The sequence below is a fragment of the Paramisgurnus dabryanus genome, chromosome 20 (genome assembly GCF_030506205.2).
Source record: "Paramisgurnus dabryanus chromosome 20, PD_genome_1.1, whole genome shotgun sequence".
Classification (NCBI taxonomy): Eukaryota; Metazoa; Chordata; class Actinopteri; order Cypriniformes; family Cobitidae; genus Paramisgurnus; species Paramisgurnus dabryanus.
The window spans coordinates 4935225-4954038 of record NC_133356.1 but is presented as its reverse complement, the minus strand read 5'-3'; the positions used below and the strand labels follow the sequence as shown (position 1 = coordinate 4954038).

Genomic DNA, 18814 nt, shown 5'->3' with positions numbered 1-18814 from the left:
TATCTAAAAATTCTTAAATGAAGATGCTTTTTCTTGAAGAGCAAAATGACCAAAGAAAATAAGTCTAGTTTTTAAACCAAAAATATCAAATTTAAGTGATTCTGTGCATAAAACAAGCAACAACAAAAAAATCTGCCAATGGGGTAAGCAAAAAAAATCTTGAAAATTTTTCTTAAACACTAAATTCAAGAAAAATGTGCTTACCCCATTGGCAGATTTTTTTGCTTGTTTTATGCACAAAATCACTTAAATTTGATATTTTTGGTTTAAAAACTAGACTTATTTTCTTTGGTCATTTTGCTCTTCAAGAAAAAGCATCTTAATTTAAGAATTTTTAGATATTTTTACTGAAAACAAAACAAAAATACTAAGAATTTTTTTTCTTGAAAATCATTTTTTGCAGTGCAGGATTCAGTTCGGTTTACGATTGCTTGTGTTACTAAACAAGTCACCTTATGAGTATAGCACCTCATTGTTTTATACCCAAGACTCTTGGCACAGAAATAAAAGTAGTTCTAACCCCCCTCCACCTTTTTAGTTAAAAGTGCTGCTTGACCCAGGGTTTAAAAAATCATTAACCCAGGGTTATTCGTAGTGTGAAAAGCCCTGAAGAGCAACTCTTAAAGCAGCTAAATTGTTCATTATTCATCATCATCACATTAGCGCACATTAAAAGATAACTAATAAATAAAAACTAGAGTCCGTGGTTGGCCTTCCACTGGTCTGAGCGTGCATTCGTTTCTTCATGTTTTGCAGTGTGTGTGTGGTCGAGTCTCTACAAAACAACCCTCACAAAATGAGTCCTCTGATGTCATTGGACGCTTCGAGTTCACACCTGGCTCTTCTAAACCCGACCTCCTCTCCACACAGCGGTGAAGAATGCCGAGCCAGGAGCGACGTGCACGCTTTTCTCAGACCAGCGAGGCCTCTGCTAGTCATAACTCCGTGATCTCCAAAGGACTCTCAGAGAGAGTATCGATGCCTTTGTTCTTGTGTAAAGGTGTCGATTTCGCGGATTCGGTTCGGGCGTTCCGCTCCGCATAAAGTCCGCCGTCGGCGTGCAATGCTTCGAGGGAGCGAGCCAGCGCCCGTTGGTCGTCTTCAGGCAGGCTGTTGAGGTCGGAGGTCAAAAGCGTGCCTGTGCTGCCGTGGACCGCGTGGACGCCGTCAGGACCTCTCAGCTCGATCGGGAGCTTGTGCTTGAAGCGAAGGGTCCCTCGACCGCCAACGATGCGTTCGTCGTCTTCATCGTCCATGTCGCTCTGGATCAGCTGAGAGAGGAGAGTGTGGGTGGATGAAATGATGGGTGGATGGATGACGTGAGTTGAGAAGAAAAAATAAAGATCATCATTACAAAACTCAGCACTTTTGAAGGGCACACCAAAAGAGAAACAGTGAAGAAAGCAGCTTGAGGAAACATCAGCAGGGTAACGTGACTCAGTTTGGAGAACACAGAAACTCGCTGAGGAAGAGGGGCGTAGAGGAAGAGCAAACACAGCACCCGGTCACATGGCCCACCTCTGTGACTGATGATCGGTCACCCTGGCTGGTTGACTTGGTGACCAGGCGAGCGGCAAACAGCTTTTTGAGTCTCATGTAGTCATCTAGGACCACGTTGAGCAGCGAGCCCTTGATTGGATGGCAGGATTGGTCAAGTGATGTCTTATATACCAAATCTTGTAGCATGAACATGATCTCACTTCACAATACATATCAGTTTCCCAAAATCTCAGTAGGTCTTGATTTGAACAACATAGCACCACAAGTAATTGTGAATTTCTTCTTTTATGAAGTCGTCTTATGTTAATTAACACCTAAACTTTACCATGAACAAATCTGTTGTGTATCGCCTATAAAAACCGATCCCATCTGCTAAGTATTTTCTATTCAAGATACCCGTTTTCCTTTTTTTTTTCAACCTTGATGTCTAGGCAGTGAACGTTCTCACCTTTATCGGCCCCTCTCTCATAATTTGTCCCAGCTTGGAAATGTTGTCGTACTCCTGAATAGCAGCTCGAAGATATCGGTCATCTTCTGGTTTGGAGGCCTGAGGCTCACGACCGAATGTACCCTATGGACGGGTAAGATATCAAGGTAAGTAAAAGATGATGTCACTAGATTCTTGTGATGTCCTTGCATGATTTGTGTGTATTACATGTGTGCGAGCTGGGCTGTTCCACAGGTCTGTGATGTCACTCAGATCTTCAGGAAGGTCGTCCTCGTGATCTGCCTGTGCGGCTAACTCCAGATTCCTGCAGAAAGGATCCAGCCACACCGGATTCGCTCTACAAACACACAAACACAGCAAGAGAAATCGTTTAGTAAAGCGTACCATTGGGCTGATATATGCTAGACAATAACCAACACTGTTTTGTAACATTTAACTCTTTCCCTGCCAGCGCTATAAAAAGGTGCCAGCCAGCGTCAGCATTTTTATGATTTTTATAAAAGTTTATGCCTTCCAGAAGATGTTCTTCTTTAGATATATAAACATATAAACATACAATATTTCAAATAAAAGAACAGACCCTCTGCTTTCCAAAAAACCTTTCATCCTATCTTCTTTTATTCTTTTATCACTTCTCAAATATGGGTAGGTTTCTTCAAAAATATCACATTTTGAGCAAAAAGCTGAGATAATTGCAATTTTGTAAATGATTTTTGTTAGAGGTCAGATTCAGAGCGATGATCAAAACATACACAGAGTTTTTACTGTTTTTGGATCAGTGGATGCTTCAGTGTTTTATAAGTTGGGTAAGAGCGTCATCTAGGGGATAATAGCGGAAATATGGATTGCCATAAAAACTTGTCATTGGCAGGGAAGCCTTTTCTCTTAATTGAAAAGATAACTCGTCAATGGCGGGGAAAAAGTTAAATGTTTTTTAAAGCTGCAATCTGTACCTTTTGCCTCTCTAGCACCATCTCTGTTTGAAAATTGCATTTATTTGCAGAGTAATTTTCTGTACGTGTGTTACTATTTTCAAAGTCTTTTGGCCGAACACTCTTCAGTGTCATTAAACATTTAATAAAACTCAACCTACCAATGGCTTTTTTTGCAAAAAAAACTTTCTTTCTTGGTATTTTGTCTTGTTTTCAGTACAAACATCTAAAATTTCTTAAATTAAGATGCTTTTTCTTGATGCGCAAAACGACCTTTGAAAATACGTCTAGTTTTTAAACCAAAAATATCAAATTTAATAGACTTTGTGCATAAAACAAGCAAAAAAATCTGCCAATTGGGTAAGCACTTTTTCTTGAATTTAGTGTTTACACTGCAAAAAATTATTTTCAAGAAAAAAATTCTTAGTATTTTTGTCTTGTTTTCTGTAAAAATATCTAAAAACTCTTAAATTAAGATGCTTTTTCTTGATGAGCAAAATTAACTAAGAAAATAAGTATAGACTTTAGATCCAAAATTTGAAATTTAAGTGATTTTGTGCATAAAACAAGCAAAAAAATCTGCCAATGGGGTAAGCCAATTTTTCTTGAATTTAGTGTTTAAGAAAAATGTTCAAAATTTTCTTGCTTACACCATTGGCAGATTTTTTTGCTTGTTTTATGCACAAAATCACTTAAATGTGATATTTTTAGTTTAATAAATATACTTATTTTCTTGGCTCATCAAGAAGAAGTATCTTAATTTAAGAATTTTTAGATACTTTTACTGAAAACAAGACAAAAATACTAAGAACTTTTTTCTTAAATCATTTTTTGCAGTGTAAGAAAAATGTTCAATTTTTTTGCTTGTTTTATGGACAAAATCACTTAAATTTTAGCGACATCTAGTGGTGAGGTTGCGAACTGCAACCAATGGCTCAGTCCACTGCTCACCCCTCGCTTTTGAAACACATAGAGAATCTACGGTAGCTACCACCGGACAAACATGTCATCGTCAGAGAGAACTTAGTAAAAAAAGTTTGTCCGTTAAGGGCTTCTGTAGAAACACGGCGGCACAAAATGGCAACTTCCATGTAAGGGGACCTACATACCCTTGGTGTATGTCGATAAAAACGTCTCATTCTAAGGTAATAAACACATAACGGTTTATTATGGAAGGTCTTTATACACCCCTGATGATATAGTTTTGAATATTATTTTGCATTTCTGTCAAGAGATCTTTCAAAAAATTACACATTGCACCTTTAAATTCGATATATTTGGTCTAAAAACTAGACTTATTTTCTTGGGTCGTTTTGCACCTCAAGAAAATGCATCTTGATTTAAGAATTGTTAGATATTTGTCCTGAAAACAAGACAAAAATACTAAGTAAGAAAGTCATTTTTTGCAGTGTAATTTTACTATACCACTGTGGCAAGACCCAACCATATTAGTCAATCTGTGATGGTTTAAACAGAACGATGCTGAAGAACTGATGATGAAACACTGCCTCACCAACCTTCTAACCTGTTGTTGAAGCTTTTTATTTTCTAGTTGTTTTTCTGCAGTCTAAAGTCTTGCAATCATATGCAAATGAACAGTGTGTGTAAAAATAAACTTAAACAAATGAGTTAGCAGCCATATCACCCTGTAGCCCAAGACAGCTTGCCCACTGAAGCTAAGCAGGGCTGAGCCTGGTCAGTACTTGGATGGGAGACCACTTGGGAAAGCCAGGTTGCTGCTGGTAGTGCTGTTAGTGAGACCAGCAGGGGGTGCTCACCCTGTGGTCTGTGTGGGTCCTAACACCCCAGTATAGTGATGGGGACACTATACTGTCAAAAAAAGCACTGTCCTTCGGATGAGATGTTAAACCGAGGTCCTGACTCTCTGTGGTCATTAAAAATCCCAGGATGTCCTTCGAAAAAGAGTAGGGGTGTGCCCCGGCATCCTGGCCAAACTTGCCCATTGGCCTACTAATCATCCCTCATACTAATTGGCTACATCACTCTGTCTCCTCTCCACTAGTAAGCTGGTGTGTGTTGAGCGTTCTGGCGCAATATGGCTGCCGTCGCATCATCCAGGTGGATGCTGCACATTGGTGGTGGTTGAGGAGATTCCCCTGTTCATATGTAAAGCGCTTTGAGTACTTAGAAAAGCGCTAAATAAATGTAAGGAATTATTATTATTATTATTATTATTATTAATATCCGTGCAACTCATTACATACCTGGAGTCTGTCAGACTGTCAGAAAAATGGTCTGTACCTGACTGGGGCAGTATCCTTTAAAAAGGACCGAATATTTACCATTTAGGTACAGATATGTACACATTTGGTACCAGTATGTACCTCTGAGGTACTAATACGAATTGTTTAATACGAACTGTTAACTTTTTGAAAGGGTACTGCCCCTGTTACTTTTTTTTTTCCCTTTGACTGACAGTGTAGAGTGTTTCAATAAGGAAATCACACTGTCAACACAATATAACTACAAACAGATGTGTGTCCATTTGTGTGTATCTATTTGTATCTCTCACCCTTCGAATGTGTATTTGTTAGTGTTGGGCATATCCAGAATATCCATCATCCCCTGATTTCCTGCAGAGAGAGTGAAAAAAGACCAAACATGCTGTCATGGCAATGACACAAACACAAAGCCAAATTTGTTTAAATTTTTGGTTTCTGTGAAACTCGTCTGCATATCCTGCTCACTGAGGAATCAGATGTTCTCATCAGCTTACCTGTGGAGCCGGCAACAATTGCCTTTAACTTCCTCTTGTGGCTGTAAAAAACAAACATGCAAACAAATGTTTACCAGAATATGGTCAAAGTTATGCATTTCATAAGGAAGTTAATACTTCCTCAATTATGATCTTCTTAAAGGGCACATATTATGCAAAATCATACATAAATGTTTGGAGATAAATGTGTATTGGCAGTGTGTGAACACAACAACCCTACAATGAAAAAAAATCCACCCTCTCCTTCTTTTTAACCCCTATTAAACCAAAGCAGTCTCATTAGACATGCTGTTTTGGTTCTTTTGTTAATGTGATGTCACACTAACAAAGCTCCGCCCTCGGCCACTGACTGACTGGTTAATTTTACTAGGGATGCTCCGATCAGGATTTTTGCAGCCGATATCAAGTACTAATTTGTTGTCTTCATGATCGGCTGATACCAATGCCCGATACTGATTCTTCAAGCTGATATGCAAGTTCTTTGATGACTGTAACTGTTAATGTTTTTTCCTAGATAAAGTAATACCACAGATGTTGCCTTTGTTATATTACTTGCAGTAATTTGGTATATTATTGTTTAATTCAGGAGCCCTATGATGACAAAAGTAAATAAAAAGATCGGTTTATGAAATCGGCAAATTTAGCAAGTACCGATTGAGTCATTTAATGCGATGATGGACAGATCTACGGCCGATCGATCGGAGCATCCCTAAATTTTACCCAAAATCTAAATGTGTTTGTTAGCACATTGTAATGCTACACTGCAAAAAATAATTTCCAAGAAAAAAATTTCTTATTATTTTTGACTTGTTTTCAGTAAAAATTTCTAAAAATTCTTAAATCAAGATATATTTTCTTGATGAGCAAAATAACCTAAGAAAATAAGTCTAGTTTTTAGACAAAATGTAAGCGAATTTGTGCTTAAAACAAGAAAAAAAATCTGATAAATTTTTTCTTGAATTAAGTGTTTATGAAAAAAAGAAACGTATTTCAAGAATTCGTTTATTTTATTATATTTTCACTAAAAACAAGACAAAAATACTAAGTAAGAAAGTCATTTTTTTGCAGTGTACATTTGGTAATTTTTTTTTTTTTTTTTTGGTTTTGGAATCTCTTAGAAAAAGCATTTATAGCCAGTGAGATTTCTAAACACAGTTCATTCATAAAATCTTTAAAAACCCAGTTAAAGTCATTTACTGTTTTCTACATAAAATCATCTTCCATAATGTAAAGAACATTCAGTAAAAATTTAACCTTGATATCTTTAATACTGACTGACTAAGGTCATGTCAAAGATTAAAATCAACATGAATTCAATGAATGAAATCAAACTTATGCTCCTCATCTTATATTTAGATTATGAGACTTTAGCCTGGATTGCAGACAGGTTCACATAATATACTCACCCCAATCTATTTAAATCAAGTTAAAGTTTTTTTTTACCACAAACTAAGTAAATCAAAACAGGTACTGAAACACTCACACTGTGCGGTAATACCAGTTCATCAGGAAAAACAACACGGCTGCAAGGAAGAGTAAAACTGCCAGAATGATAATGGCCATCTGAAAGAGAGAGACCATCATGCAGTGTGTTCATATCATACAATGCGTTTTATTGAATTTACGCTGAAATACACACAAACACACACACACACACACACCTGTAATGTGGTGAGGTCATCAGGTGCGCGTGCAGTCACGGCAGGTTGAACGTCCAACACGTTGTAGTTTCTGAACAGATTCCTCAGCTGCTCCTTATTCTCATCGATCATCTGAATCACTCTGACCATCGAAAAAAATGATAATTAAAACAACAAATGAATCGATGTTCACAGGTTGGTTTATTTTTATGATCGATACATCACTTACTTCTCCACATCCAGAATACGGTTGGTCTGCTTGTTCACCACATGAATCAGAACATCGGTTTGAGCGAAGTTAACCCTTCCTTTTTTATCAACATGAAACTACGAGAAAAAAAAAAAACATTTGATTCACTCATAGTGACTAATAGTAAATTAACCTTTTTTTTAAAGTTGCAAGGCAGCATTTTTTTGTGATATATAAACATACAAATATATCAAATGAAAGAACAGACCCTGCTTTAAAACTAACAATTAACAAACAAACAAACAAACAAAAGGGGGAAAAAAAACGTTTCATCCTATCTATGTTTTTCTCTGCTTATAAACTCTTAAATATGGGTACTTTTCATCAAAAAATACATAATCTTTAGCAAAAAGCTGAAATAATTGCATTTTTGGGAAAGAATTTTGAGATCACATTCAGAACGATTATCAAAACATACACGGAGTGTAAAATTAATTTTGTAAAAATTCTTAATTTTTTTTATACATTGGGTATTACAGACCCCCATAAAAACTTATCAGGAACACGTTTTTCATGGAAATGTTCTCTCTTAATTGACAAGATAACTCGTCGATGGTGGGGAAAGAGTTAAAAGTAAACAATATTTGAAAGCGCACACTGCAAATTTTCAAAAAAAAATAAAATAATTCTTAGTATTTTTGTCTCGTCTTCAGAAAAAAATGACCCAAGAAAATAAGTCTAGTTTTTAAACCAAAAATATAAAATTTTAGTAATTTTGTGCATAAAACAAGCAAAAAAAAAATAATCTGCCAATGGGTTAAGCAAAAGAAATCTTTAACATTCTTTTAAACACAAAATTCAAGAAAAATTGGCAGATTTTTTTGCTTGTTTTATGCACAAAATCACTTCAATTTGATATTTTTGGTCTAAAAACTAGACTTATTTTCTTGGGTCATTTTTTTAGTGAAGCCGAGACAAAAATACTAAGAATTTTTTTTTTTTTTGAAAATTTGCAGTGTGCGCTTTCAAATATTGTTTACTTTTAACTCTTTCCCCGCCATCTCACTGGCTATAAATGCTTTTTCTAAGAGATTCCAAAACTAAAAAAAAAAAACATTTTACCAAATGTACACTGCAAAAAAATGACTTTCTTTCTTGGGTCATTTTAGATATTTTTACGGAGCCCCTAAGGGGACATGGGGAAAAAATTAAATAAAGTTTATTTTCATGTGCTCACGTGAAACTTTCATGTGCAGAATTTTTTTTTAAAGTTTAGTTTCGCGTGCTCGCGTGAAGCTATCTTGTGCTCACCTGAAACTATCGCGCGCACACGTGAAAGCGAAAGTTTCACGGGCGCGCGCGATAGTTTCACGCGAGCACGCAAAACTAAACTTAAAAAAAATTCTGCACATGAAGGTTTTGCATGAGCACATGAAAGTTTCACGTGAGCACATGAAACTAAACTTTTGATTTTTTTTACTCCAATGTCACCTTAGGGGCTTGGTATATTTTTATTGAAGACAAGACAAAAATTCTAAGAATTTTTTATTTTTTTTTTGAAAATTTGCAGTGTGCGCTTTCAAATATTGTTTAGAACTGTGTTTAGAAATCTCACTGGCTATAAATGCTTTTTCTAAGAGATTTTTTTTTTTGTTTTGGAATCTCTTAGAAAAAACATTTATAGCCAGTGAGATGGCGGGGAAAGAGTTAAAAGTAGGGCTGTGACGATAACCGCGTCACCGCATCACCGCAGTAATGAGATGCCAACCCCGGTGCTGAGTTCATCATCGTCATCACCGCACTTTTTTATATTTTCTTTATTTTGCTGGTGAAAGTTACAGAAGTCATATGGTGAATGATATGAACTATACACAAAATTCATTGTTAATCATAATTTACTGTCTTCCATCCTGTGTTCAAGGGTTCTAGAGAAAAAACTGCTTTCCGCACAAGGGGGAGGGACGGTGCATTAAACATATATATGGGTTTATTATGTGCGCATGTCTTATAATTGTTATTTAATTAGTTTCAGTACTTAAATACACACAAGAGCCTACTATCTCGGGCGTAATCTTCTTAAACATGAAGCCATTAATTTAAGCGCGTCATGCCCAGGTGCTCTGATATTTATTGCATGCCATGGAACTGTACCAACTCACTGCGCGAATAACAAAATCTCAAGAGCAAGGAAATCTCACAGCCACGCGCATTACATTATTCAGGTGCAAGAAGGTCACCGGGCAGCACAAAATGCGCGTTGGTACTGATAATAATAGCATAATTATTTAAAACTATAATGGTCAAACATGCCAACTATAGTTATGAAGGCTAGCGCGGTCGGCTTTAGACCTATATGTCTGACTACCGTAGCGAGGAAAAGCCACTATCTAAAATCACATCTTGTGATGATTAACTATCATGTGGCGTTTGTCGGACTTGGGAGCACCAAACATACCTTTAGTAAAGCATAAAACTTCAGCCCAGCAACGACAGTTGGAAATCTCCAAGACTTTTGCGAGAGGAGCAAAGTACCATAGTGACATCAGTCAGGCAGGTGAGGGCTTACTGACCGCGTGACCCGTTAATGCTGTAAACTAATTTCTCCAGCTCGGGATCAAAAAAGTTTTATTATCTTCTTGATTATGTAAATGGACAGCAGTAATTTAAAGCATTGATTGGAGTATCCATAAGTTTTGCGCAGTTATTTACGGGATGATGCAATACGTTATTTCGTTTCGTATCTGCTTTGAAAAATTATAATTAAACATATTAACTATAGTAACATGAAATAGTATTTATTTTCGTTTCTTTTGAGTTTAATATGAATTATGGAACAGTTTTTGTCATTGTTTGTAACCCATTTTATTGTGCAATAAATGATTTAACGTTCAACCCGTTGCGTTTGGAGGAGTGCCTTATATCCAAGGAGTGTTACCCGAAAAACACTTTAAAAATGTTTAAAGAAATTGGAATCAAGGTTTTGCTTACAAGAAACAATGTTAAGCTCGACATGTTCTTTCTAGTTTTTTTCAGGTTACTATTGTATGAAATGTATTGTACAAAATGGGTTATAAACGATGACAAAAAATTATATAATTATTATATATATATTATACCTATGGAAAGAAATATTATTTTATGTTGTTATTGCTAATATAATTTGTTGTTTTAATAATAAATAAGAAGACGTTTCCGATGCTTTGCGGGGGTGGGGGGTTGTGCTTTTGGGCTTTGGGGGTTACTGTTGTGCGGTTAACCGCATAACCGCATGATTTTTTTTATACTTCACCGCGGTGAGAAAATATCCTAACCGTCACAGCCCTAGTTAAAAGTAAACAATATTTGAAAGCGCACACTGCAAATTTTCAAAAAAAAACCCAATTCTTAGTATTTTTGTCTCGTCTTCAGTAAAAAAATGACCCAAGAAAATAAGTCTAGTTTTTAAACCAAAAATATAAAATTTTAGTAATTTTGTGCATAAAACAAGCAAAAAAAAAAAATTCTTCCAATGGGGTAAGCAAAAGAAATCTTTAACATTCTTTTAAACACAAAATTCAAGAAAAATTGGCAGATTTTTTTGCTTGTTTTATGCACAAAATCACTTCAATTTGATATTTTTGGTCTATAAACTAGACTTATTTTCTTGGGTCGTTTTGCTGATCAAGAAAAAGCATCTTAATTTAAGAAATTTTAGATATTTTTACTGAAAACAAGACAAAAATACTAAGACATTTTTTTCTTGAAATTTTTTTTTGCAGTGCAACAGTTACTGTCACTTGTTATTGCCATATAATAGCATCATCCAAACAGATTTAAGGACCGGAGCTGACTGTTACATACCTGCACATCATCAGTATTGACTATAGCTCCTGTGATGTTCGACAGTAAGTTTATAAACTCCTCCTGGAACAGCCGAACCCGTTCTGGTATCTCATTAATGACGATTTTCACCCGTTGGTCATCTCTCAGGATGTAAATGCCCACTATAGCCACGTCACTGTGTCCGGCTAGATCTCTGGCCAACACCTCCACTACGAAATACCCCGGAGCGTACGACATAAACAAGTCGAACGTCCGGATTATTCCGTCAGTCTCTCCTAAGAAAGAAAACAGCAACAAGTTTTTGAAATTTTGTTAAATAAATTGGCTACCCAAAGAAAGAGGCGGTTACTATGCTGTTACTTTGCTGTTGCTAGGCAGTTTCTAGATGAATGCCGTGATTTTTTGCTATTGTTTTATAATCAGACATGTACTGTAAAAATCCTAAGCCTCGTTGCTAAGAGTAATAGCACATCAGTTCTCAAAAAGAAACATGATTTTGAGTTTAAATAGTTTGGTGGTAAAAGCACACACCGATGATAAAGACGCTGCCCATGTCTTCAGAGTCATTGGACTGAAGTTTGATGTAGCGGATGGACAGAATGTGATAAAGGACAATACTGTTGTTGCCAATGTCGTTGTCGATCGCCTGAACCCGGATCAGATCAGAGCCCACCTTTGCATCTGCAGCCACACCTGACAGAGAGAACGACACAAAATGAGCTCACAGAAACGCACACGTATGCCAGTGTTGAACGCCATTCACAATTTAATATTAATCCTATTTAATTTCTGAACTTGAATTAAACTTAAATTCGAGTAGAAAGCGAGCCTTAAAGGGATAGTTCATCCTAAAATGAAAACTTTGTCGTTATTTACTCACCCTCATGTTGTTTTAACCCCCAGTGTCTTTCTTTGTTCTTCACAGCCAAATACAGATTTTTTTCAAAAGTGTTGTTTTTGATTCACTGGTTACTATGGGATTGGATGGTGACTGAGATGTCACCATCCAATCCCATAGTAACCAGTAAATAAAAATATGCACTCCTATAGTAACCATAAAAGCCTTCAAACAGATCCAAAAGTGTTAAATAACTAACTCGACTAGTGTCATATATTTTAAGTGTCTACTGTCTTGTTGTAAACATTGCTGCTGTTTTAGTTGTTACACATTATTTCGAAGTAAGCATCCTAAAACTGACTAAACAACAGTTCAGACACAGAGAAGTGCACTCAAACGAAGGCACAAATCAACACTTATGGGTTATATTTTAGTTTGTTTTCACCAAATACTTTTGTATGCCTTCTGGACACTTAAAATATATGGCACAAGTCGAGTGGAATTATTTGCTTAACATTTTTGGGTCCTTTTGAAGCTTGAAAAGACAGTCACCATACACTCCCATAGTAACCAGAAAACCCAAAACAACATTTAAATGACATGAGCATGAGTAAATAATGACTTATTTGACCCTGGACACAAAACCTGTCATACACTAAGTTGCACAAGTATATTTGTAGCAATAGCCATCAATACATTGTATGGGTCAAAAAAACATCAAAACATCAAAAAAGTATTTATCATTAGTAATATGTGTTGCTATAGACTTTTTTTGGACAAGTTTGAAGGCATATTTCTCTTTTTTTGGCATCCTCAGATTTTCAAATAGTTGTCTCTCGGTCAAAATAGTGCAGCACATCATCTCATATCAATAGAAAGTGGATTTATACAGCTTTCAGATGATTTATAAATATACATTTCCAAATTAACCTTTATGACTGGTTTTGTGGTCCAGGGTCTACCAAGGAGGATAAGGACAAGCTAAAATAAAAACATTTCAAAATTAAAGTCATTATAATGTTAGATTTAACTAATGTTAGTAGTTTTTGAAAAAAAAAGTAATACCTTATTCTCATAGTATTATTGACTTAATTCTCGTTATATTGACTTTATTCTCAAAATATTATGACTTTTTTATATTGACTTCATTCTCCAAATATTACAACTTTTATTCTTGTTATATTATATTATATTATATTATATTATATTATAGACCGTTTCAGCGGTCACAACATAAACAAGCCGCTGTCGCGGTCCGCACGTAACTTCCGGTAAACTCCGCTAAATAATAAATAACAACAAATTCTTTAAACATAGTTTATTTATATAACAAGCAAACAAAACAACACATAGATTACCTAGGAAACCAAAACATTTGTTATTTTCGACGAGGCATTTGTTCAAGAGATCAGTTTAGCAACTAGTCAGACCATTAAAAAAACGAAACCGGAAGTAAGGTTCGGATCCAGACGTGTATCACGTGCGTCCGATGAAACCATCTATATTATATTATATTATATTATGACTTATTCTCAAAATATTACGACTTTTATTCTTGTTATAGTGACTTTTTTCCTCAAAATATTATGACTTACATTTTTGTCATATACCGACATTATTCTCAAAATATTACAACTTTTATTCTTGTTATATTGACTTTTTTCATTCTTAAAATATTACGACTTTTTTTCACGTTATATTGTCTTTATTCTAAAAATATTACGACTTATATTTTTGTTATAATTACTTGTTTCCTCCAAATATTATGACTTATATTTTTGTTATATACCAACTTTATTCTCAAATATTACAACTTTTAATTCTTGATATTACGACTTTATTCTCAAAATATTACAACTTTTATCTTGTTAAATTGACTTTTTTCATTCTTAAAATATTACGACTTTTATTCTCGTTATATTGTCTTTATTCTCAAAATATTACGACTTTTATATATATATATATATATATATATATATATATATATATATATATATATATATATATATATATATATATATATATATAGTTTTTTTTTTTTTTTTTTCTTATGCAACAATTACAAACACATAGAGCAGGGGTAGGCAAGTTCGGTCCAAGAGAGCCGCAGTCCTGCATATTTTAGCCTAAGCACTGATAATCTAACCTGATGTCTAAATCCTAAAGAAATTGATTAGCTTGTTCAGGTGTGTTTGATTAGGGTTGGAACTAAACTCTGCAGGACTGCGGCTCTGTAGGACCGAACTTGCCTACATCCGACATAGAGATACATACACGTAACATTAATTTAACATAAACCTACATACATAGTCACCCCTTAAAAAAAATAAAAAAATAAAAACAATATTACTATATTGTTCCCGGCAAATTATTAATTACATAAATTTTTTTAGAGGAGCCTCGGATAGTATATTTAAGGTGTTCCAGTTTGAGATATGACATCACCTCTTTCACCCATCGCTTATGAGATGGAGGGGTTCCTTTTTTCCAATTAAGGAGGATCAGGCATCTAGCCAACAGTGTGGAGAAAGTGATGAGCTCTAATTGGTTGGTTGTTAGCTGTAACTCTTCTGGCACCACTCCAAAGATGGAAGATAGAGGATTCGGATCAAGATCTTTGTTACAGATGAGAAAGTTCTGAAAATGTCTGACCAAAATTTTGTTAATCTGGGGCATCCCCAGAACATATGACTTAGGTCTGCTGGTTCCAGACTACATCTACACTGTAAGCAATTGCTGTAAATTAACAGCCAATTTTCAACACTAAAATACTGTTTTCATGTTAAACAGTTTAGTACTGTAGTTAGCAATGCATTGTGGGCTGATTAAATTGGAGCAACAAGACAGAGGCCCTCAACAGTAAGTTGATGTTTTAAATTACAGGACAATACAGTATTTTCTCGAAAATGCGTGTTGACTGGGGAATTTGGAGCACGGTCAGAAGCTAAGCAATGTTAGTCTTATTGAAGCTAGCCTATTACTTTTGGTCAATTTTCTTTAAAAAATACAGATATAATTTGCCATTAACTCCTGGATGGAATTTCGGGAACCATTATTTGGATAGGAGATTTTCCAGAAGAGGACGTACAATTTAGATGACGTGCTGCACATCGTCAAGTGTTCTTCATCAAATTGATCGGGTCTTGCATCTACAAATGAAACGGTAATTCAAATCTTATTCATATTGCCAAGAATGATTGATATCAACTGATAGAAGCTTATCTTGCTAGGGATTTAAACGTGTCATCTAACAGTGAGGCTTAGATTTGAATAGCCATAACAATATTACTTTTACTTCTGAATTTGAGAAACAACACTTACTAAAGAATTTATTTCAACCAAACCATAGGATTATATGAACATCGACTAACCGAGATGGTTTTGGTGAGTTTTATTTTGTTTTTGTTGACTTTTAATGAAAAGTGTTTTACAAACAGTTAACAAGAAAATAAAGCTAATTGTAGCTCGGTTAAAGTTGAACTTTGCATTTTTCTTTTTAAACGCCAAATTGGTGTAAAATATTGTCTTTCTGGACTCTTTGTGAATGCAATGTGTGTACTAATTTGTGGGAGTACTACTACATATGTAAAAAGAGAGGTGTAAATTATTTTGTGGTTTAAAGGATGCTGCATGTAAATTGTTACCCTTTAAATTTTGGATGTCAAATATATTTAGAAGTTTGATTGTAGGTACTTCAGAAGCCTACCTCGTTCACCTCTTGGTTACATTCCACCGAGTGTTTACTAATTATTGTCCTTTTTATAAATTTTCTTCTTAAAAATCTTATTATGGTAAGGATAATGTATTTGTTCCCTTCAGGTGTCTGCCACTGCAGTTGATGTTGAGACAACTCTCAGTCTTCCTGCAAGTCCTCGCCTGATACCTGGTAATATACATTTAATTTAGATTCATTGATAGAAGCATTGTATATCTTATCGGCCATTCATCTTGAGTTTACAAATGTTTAAACAAAGTAACAAGTATTTCCATGTTGTTAAGTTTTAAGGGCATCACACCAACATTTGCAATTGGACTTGCTGCTATGTTTGCAACCTACTACATTTTCAGCCTTCAGTATCAAGATGAGACAGCCTGCCCTGTGGAATTCAAAATTAATGTGTTTGTATGTTATGCATAAAATGGAATTATCCCTTTACATTTCAAGCCTCAACACTTACACACGCACGCACGCACGCACGCACGCACGCACACACACACACACACACACACAGGGTATAGACTTTTTTATAACTCCATTTGATGTCATTAAATCCACTCAATTTGTGCAATGAAGAAGACAAAAAACAATTAATTGCTTTTGATTTCAGGCGCTTCATTGATATAAATCCAGAGAGAGGGACAAATGCCAAAATCATCAAGCAAGGTTGTCTCTAAAAAGAAAGGTGTGATGGTCCAGAAGTCGTCTTCTGCAGTTAAATACACAAGAAGCCATGCTACTGAAGAATCTCCTTGACTTTTTAATGGAACTTCATATAGATCTGTGAGTATATACGGTAATCTTTTTCTCATTGTTTTGACAGTCTGGCATTGCCACAATTAGCCACAATAGTACTGGTATTTTTTACTTCATAAGCATTAGCTTGGAGTTTATACTTTACATACGTGATTGTTTAGTTTATTTATGAGTATAATTGTTTTTTGTTCTTTGACAGTGGCAGCACTGGAATAATGCTGCAGAGAGGAACAGCGGCTATCAAAGTGATGATCGTCTCTTCATTCACAAGAACTAAGATGTAAAAACACAAACCTACCTCACAGGACAATTTTAAGAGGTAACCTGCAAGTCTAGCTTGCAGTGGCACAGGTGCCTACCCTACGGTTTCATCCTAAATGTTTTTATGCATGTTATTGATACATCCTGACAAAATGTTCTACTGTACTATAATAGTTTCAAAATGGCCTTAGGTATGTTTTCAAACTTATGTCTTAAAAAAGTAAACTATAGGTTATGCCCTTCACATTTGGTAAGGATTAGGGGCAGTCTCTGACGAGCAATTTAAGAATGTTAAGTTTATAGTCTAAAGCAGGAGTGGGGAACCCTGGGTCCTGGAGGGCCACTGTCCTCCAGAGTTTAGTTCCAACCCTAATCAAACACACCTGAATTTAATTTCCAAGTGATCCTGAAGACTCTAATTCAGTGGTTTTCAATCTTGTCCTAGGGGACCCACTGCCCTGCACATTTTGCATGTCTCCCTTATCTAACACACCTGATTCAGATCATCAGCTCATTAAGGGAGAGATCCATGAACAGAACTGGGTGTGTCAGTTAAGGGAGACATACAAAATGTGCAGAGCTGTGGGTCCCCTAGGACAAGATTGAAAACCACTGCTCTAATTTGATTTTTCAGGTGTGTTTAATTAGGGTTGGAACAAAACTCTGCAGGACAGTGGCCCTCCAGGACCAGGGTTCCCCACCCCTGGTCTAAAGCAAGACACTACTGTTTCTGTTTACTTCTAGAAAGCTCTTTTCAGCATTGTCCAACTGGATTTATTTTCTTTACTTTTTTTGTAGTCATGTTGACATAGACATTGCTCTTTGAAATAAAGGTGTTTGATTTGGAAGTTTTTGTTGCTTATTTTGCATAATATTCACAATAATGCATATCTTAAGCAACTGTCTTTAGCCCTGGGAATTCATTGGCAAGTTCATTGGGAGACAGATATTTTAAATACCAATGAAGAATTTTTAGAAACTGCTAAATTGATGTTATTTCTAATACAGTAAATACAGGTTGTTCCTTTAACCTAAACAATATTATTTTAGTTTCCAAATAAATCACAGAAATATGCATTTATTTTTTACTGTATTAGACGGTGAAATCATTTAAGAGTGTGACTACAGAAGTATTCTGTATTTCTGGTTTACAGACTACTACCGTAAAGTAATTTTACGTATGAATACTGTAAAAATAACTGTATACTGCTGGCGTCTCTGCTGCCAGCTCTTTACTGTTAATTATATAAATACAGAAAAATACAGTTTTTCTAATTTACAGACTACTACCGTAAAGTCATTTTACATATAAATACCGTAAAAATAACAGTATACTGCTGGCGTCTCTGCTGCCAGCTCTTTACTGTTATTTTACAGGGAAATTTTTTACAGTGTAGGGCAATTTGAGTCCAATCCTGGATACATCTTAGCCAGTTTACTCTTAGACAGATGAAGCACCTTAAATTGCAGAAGCCCATGTCTAATGCATACTGAAGATGAGTGCACCAACTCTATTGCATATTGCCAAGATGAATCTGAAATTTCCAATCCCAATTCCTCCTCCCATTGTCTCCTAATACGGTCGAGACATGGGGAGGCGGTTCTTTGAATTTTCTCATACATAATAGACACCACACCCCTAAGAGAAGGGTCCATGTTTAACAGTTCATCTATCCATCCACCATCTGGTTGGTTCAGAGAGAGAGAGAAACATGTTTTTGGACAAAGCTACGGACCTGTAGATATCTGAAAAAATTGGACTGAGGAATATTAAAATCAGTTTTAAGTTGCTGAAATGAAATAAACACGCCATCTTTGAAAAGGTCCCTGACACACTTGACTCCATTTCTGGACCAAAATTGAAATGCAGAGTCTATAAGAGAAGGGGGAAACATATGGTTCAATAAAATGGGTGCAGAGGGCAAAGTCTGTTTACTATTAAAGTGAAGTCTGAACTGCGACCAAATTTTGA

General features: G+C 35.5%; 1 protein-coding gene and 1 long non-coding RNA gene across 4 annotated transcripts in view; one reads left to right on the top strand and one right to left on the bottom strand.

Moving 5' to 3' along the window:
- Window positions 1-346: 346 nt before the first annotated feature.
- Window positions 347-18814, bottom strand: part of cdh23 (cadherin-related 23) — a 373711-nt gene continuing 355243 nt past the window's right edge. The window contains exons 59-69 of the mRNA XM_065296107.1: window positions 11801-11962; window positions 11288-11544; window positions 7487-7584; window positions 7279-7399; window positions 7101-7180; window positions 5618-5658; window positions 5414-5474; window positions 2156-2285; window positions 1949-2071; window positions 1519-1629; window positions 347-1271 (exon numbers count right to left, since the gene is read on the bottom strand). Coding sequence (XP_065152179.1) covers window positions 936-1271; window positions 1519-1629; window positions 1949-2071; window positions 2156-2285; window positions 5414-5474; window positions 5618-5658; window positions 7101-7180; window positions 7279-7399; window positions 7487-7584; window positions 11288-11544; window positions 11801-11962 — 1520 coding nt within the window. The 3' untranslated portion in view covers window positions 347-935. The remainder of the gene's footprint in view (window positions 1272-1518; window positions 1630-1948; window positions 2072-2155; window positions 2286-5413; window positions 5475-5617; window positions 5659-7100; window positions 7181-7278; window positions 7400-7486; window positions 7585-11287; window positions 11545-11800; window positions 11963-18814) is intronic.
- Window positions 14882-17114, top strand: LOC135787527 (uncharacterized). Of its 3 annotated transcripts, none has more exons than XR_012335559.1 (3): window positions 14882-15270; window positions 15457-16230; window positions 16436-17114. It is a non-coding gene; the product is annotated as an uncharacterized lncRNA (long non-coding RNA). The 3 variants fall into 3 exon arrangements; XR_010547086.2 differs by having other exon boundaries at window positions 14882-15993; window positions 16107-16230; XR_012335558.1 differs by having other exon boundaries at window positions 14882-16230; window positions 16436-16608; window positions 16781-17114.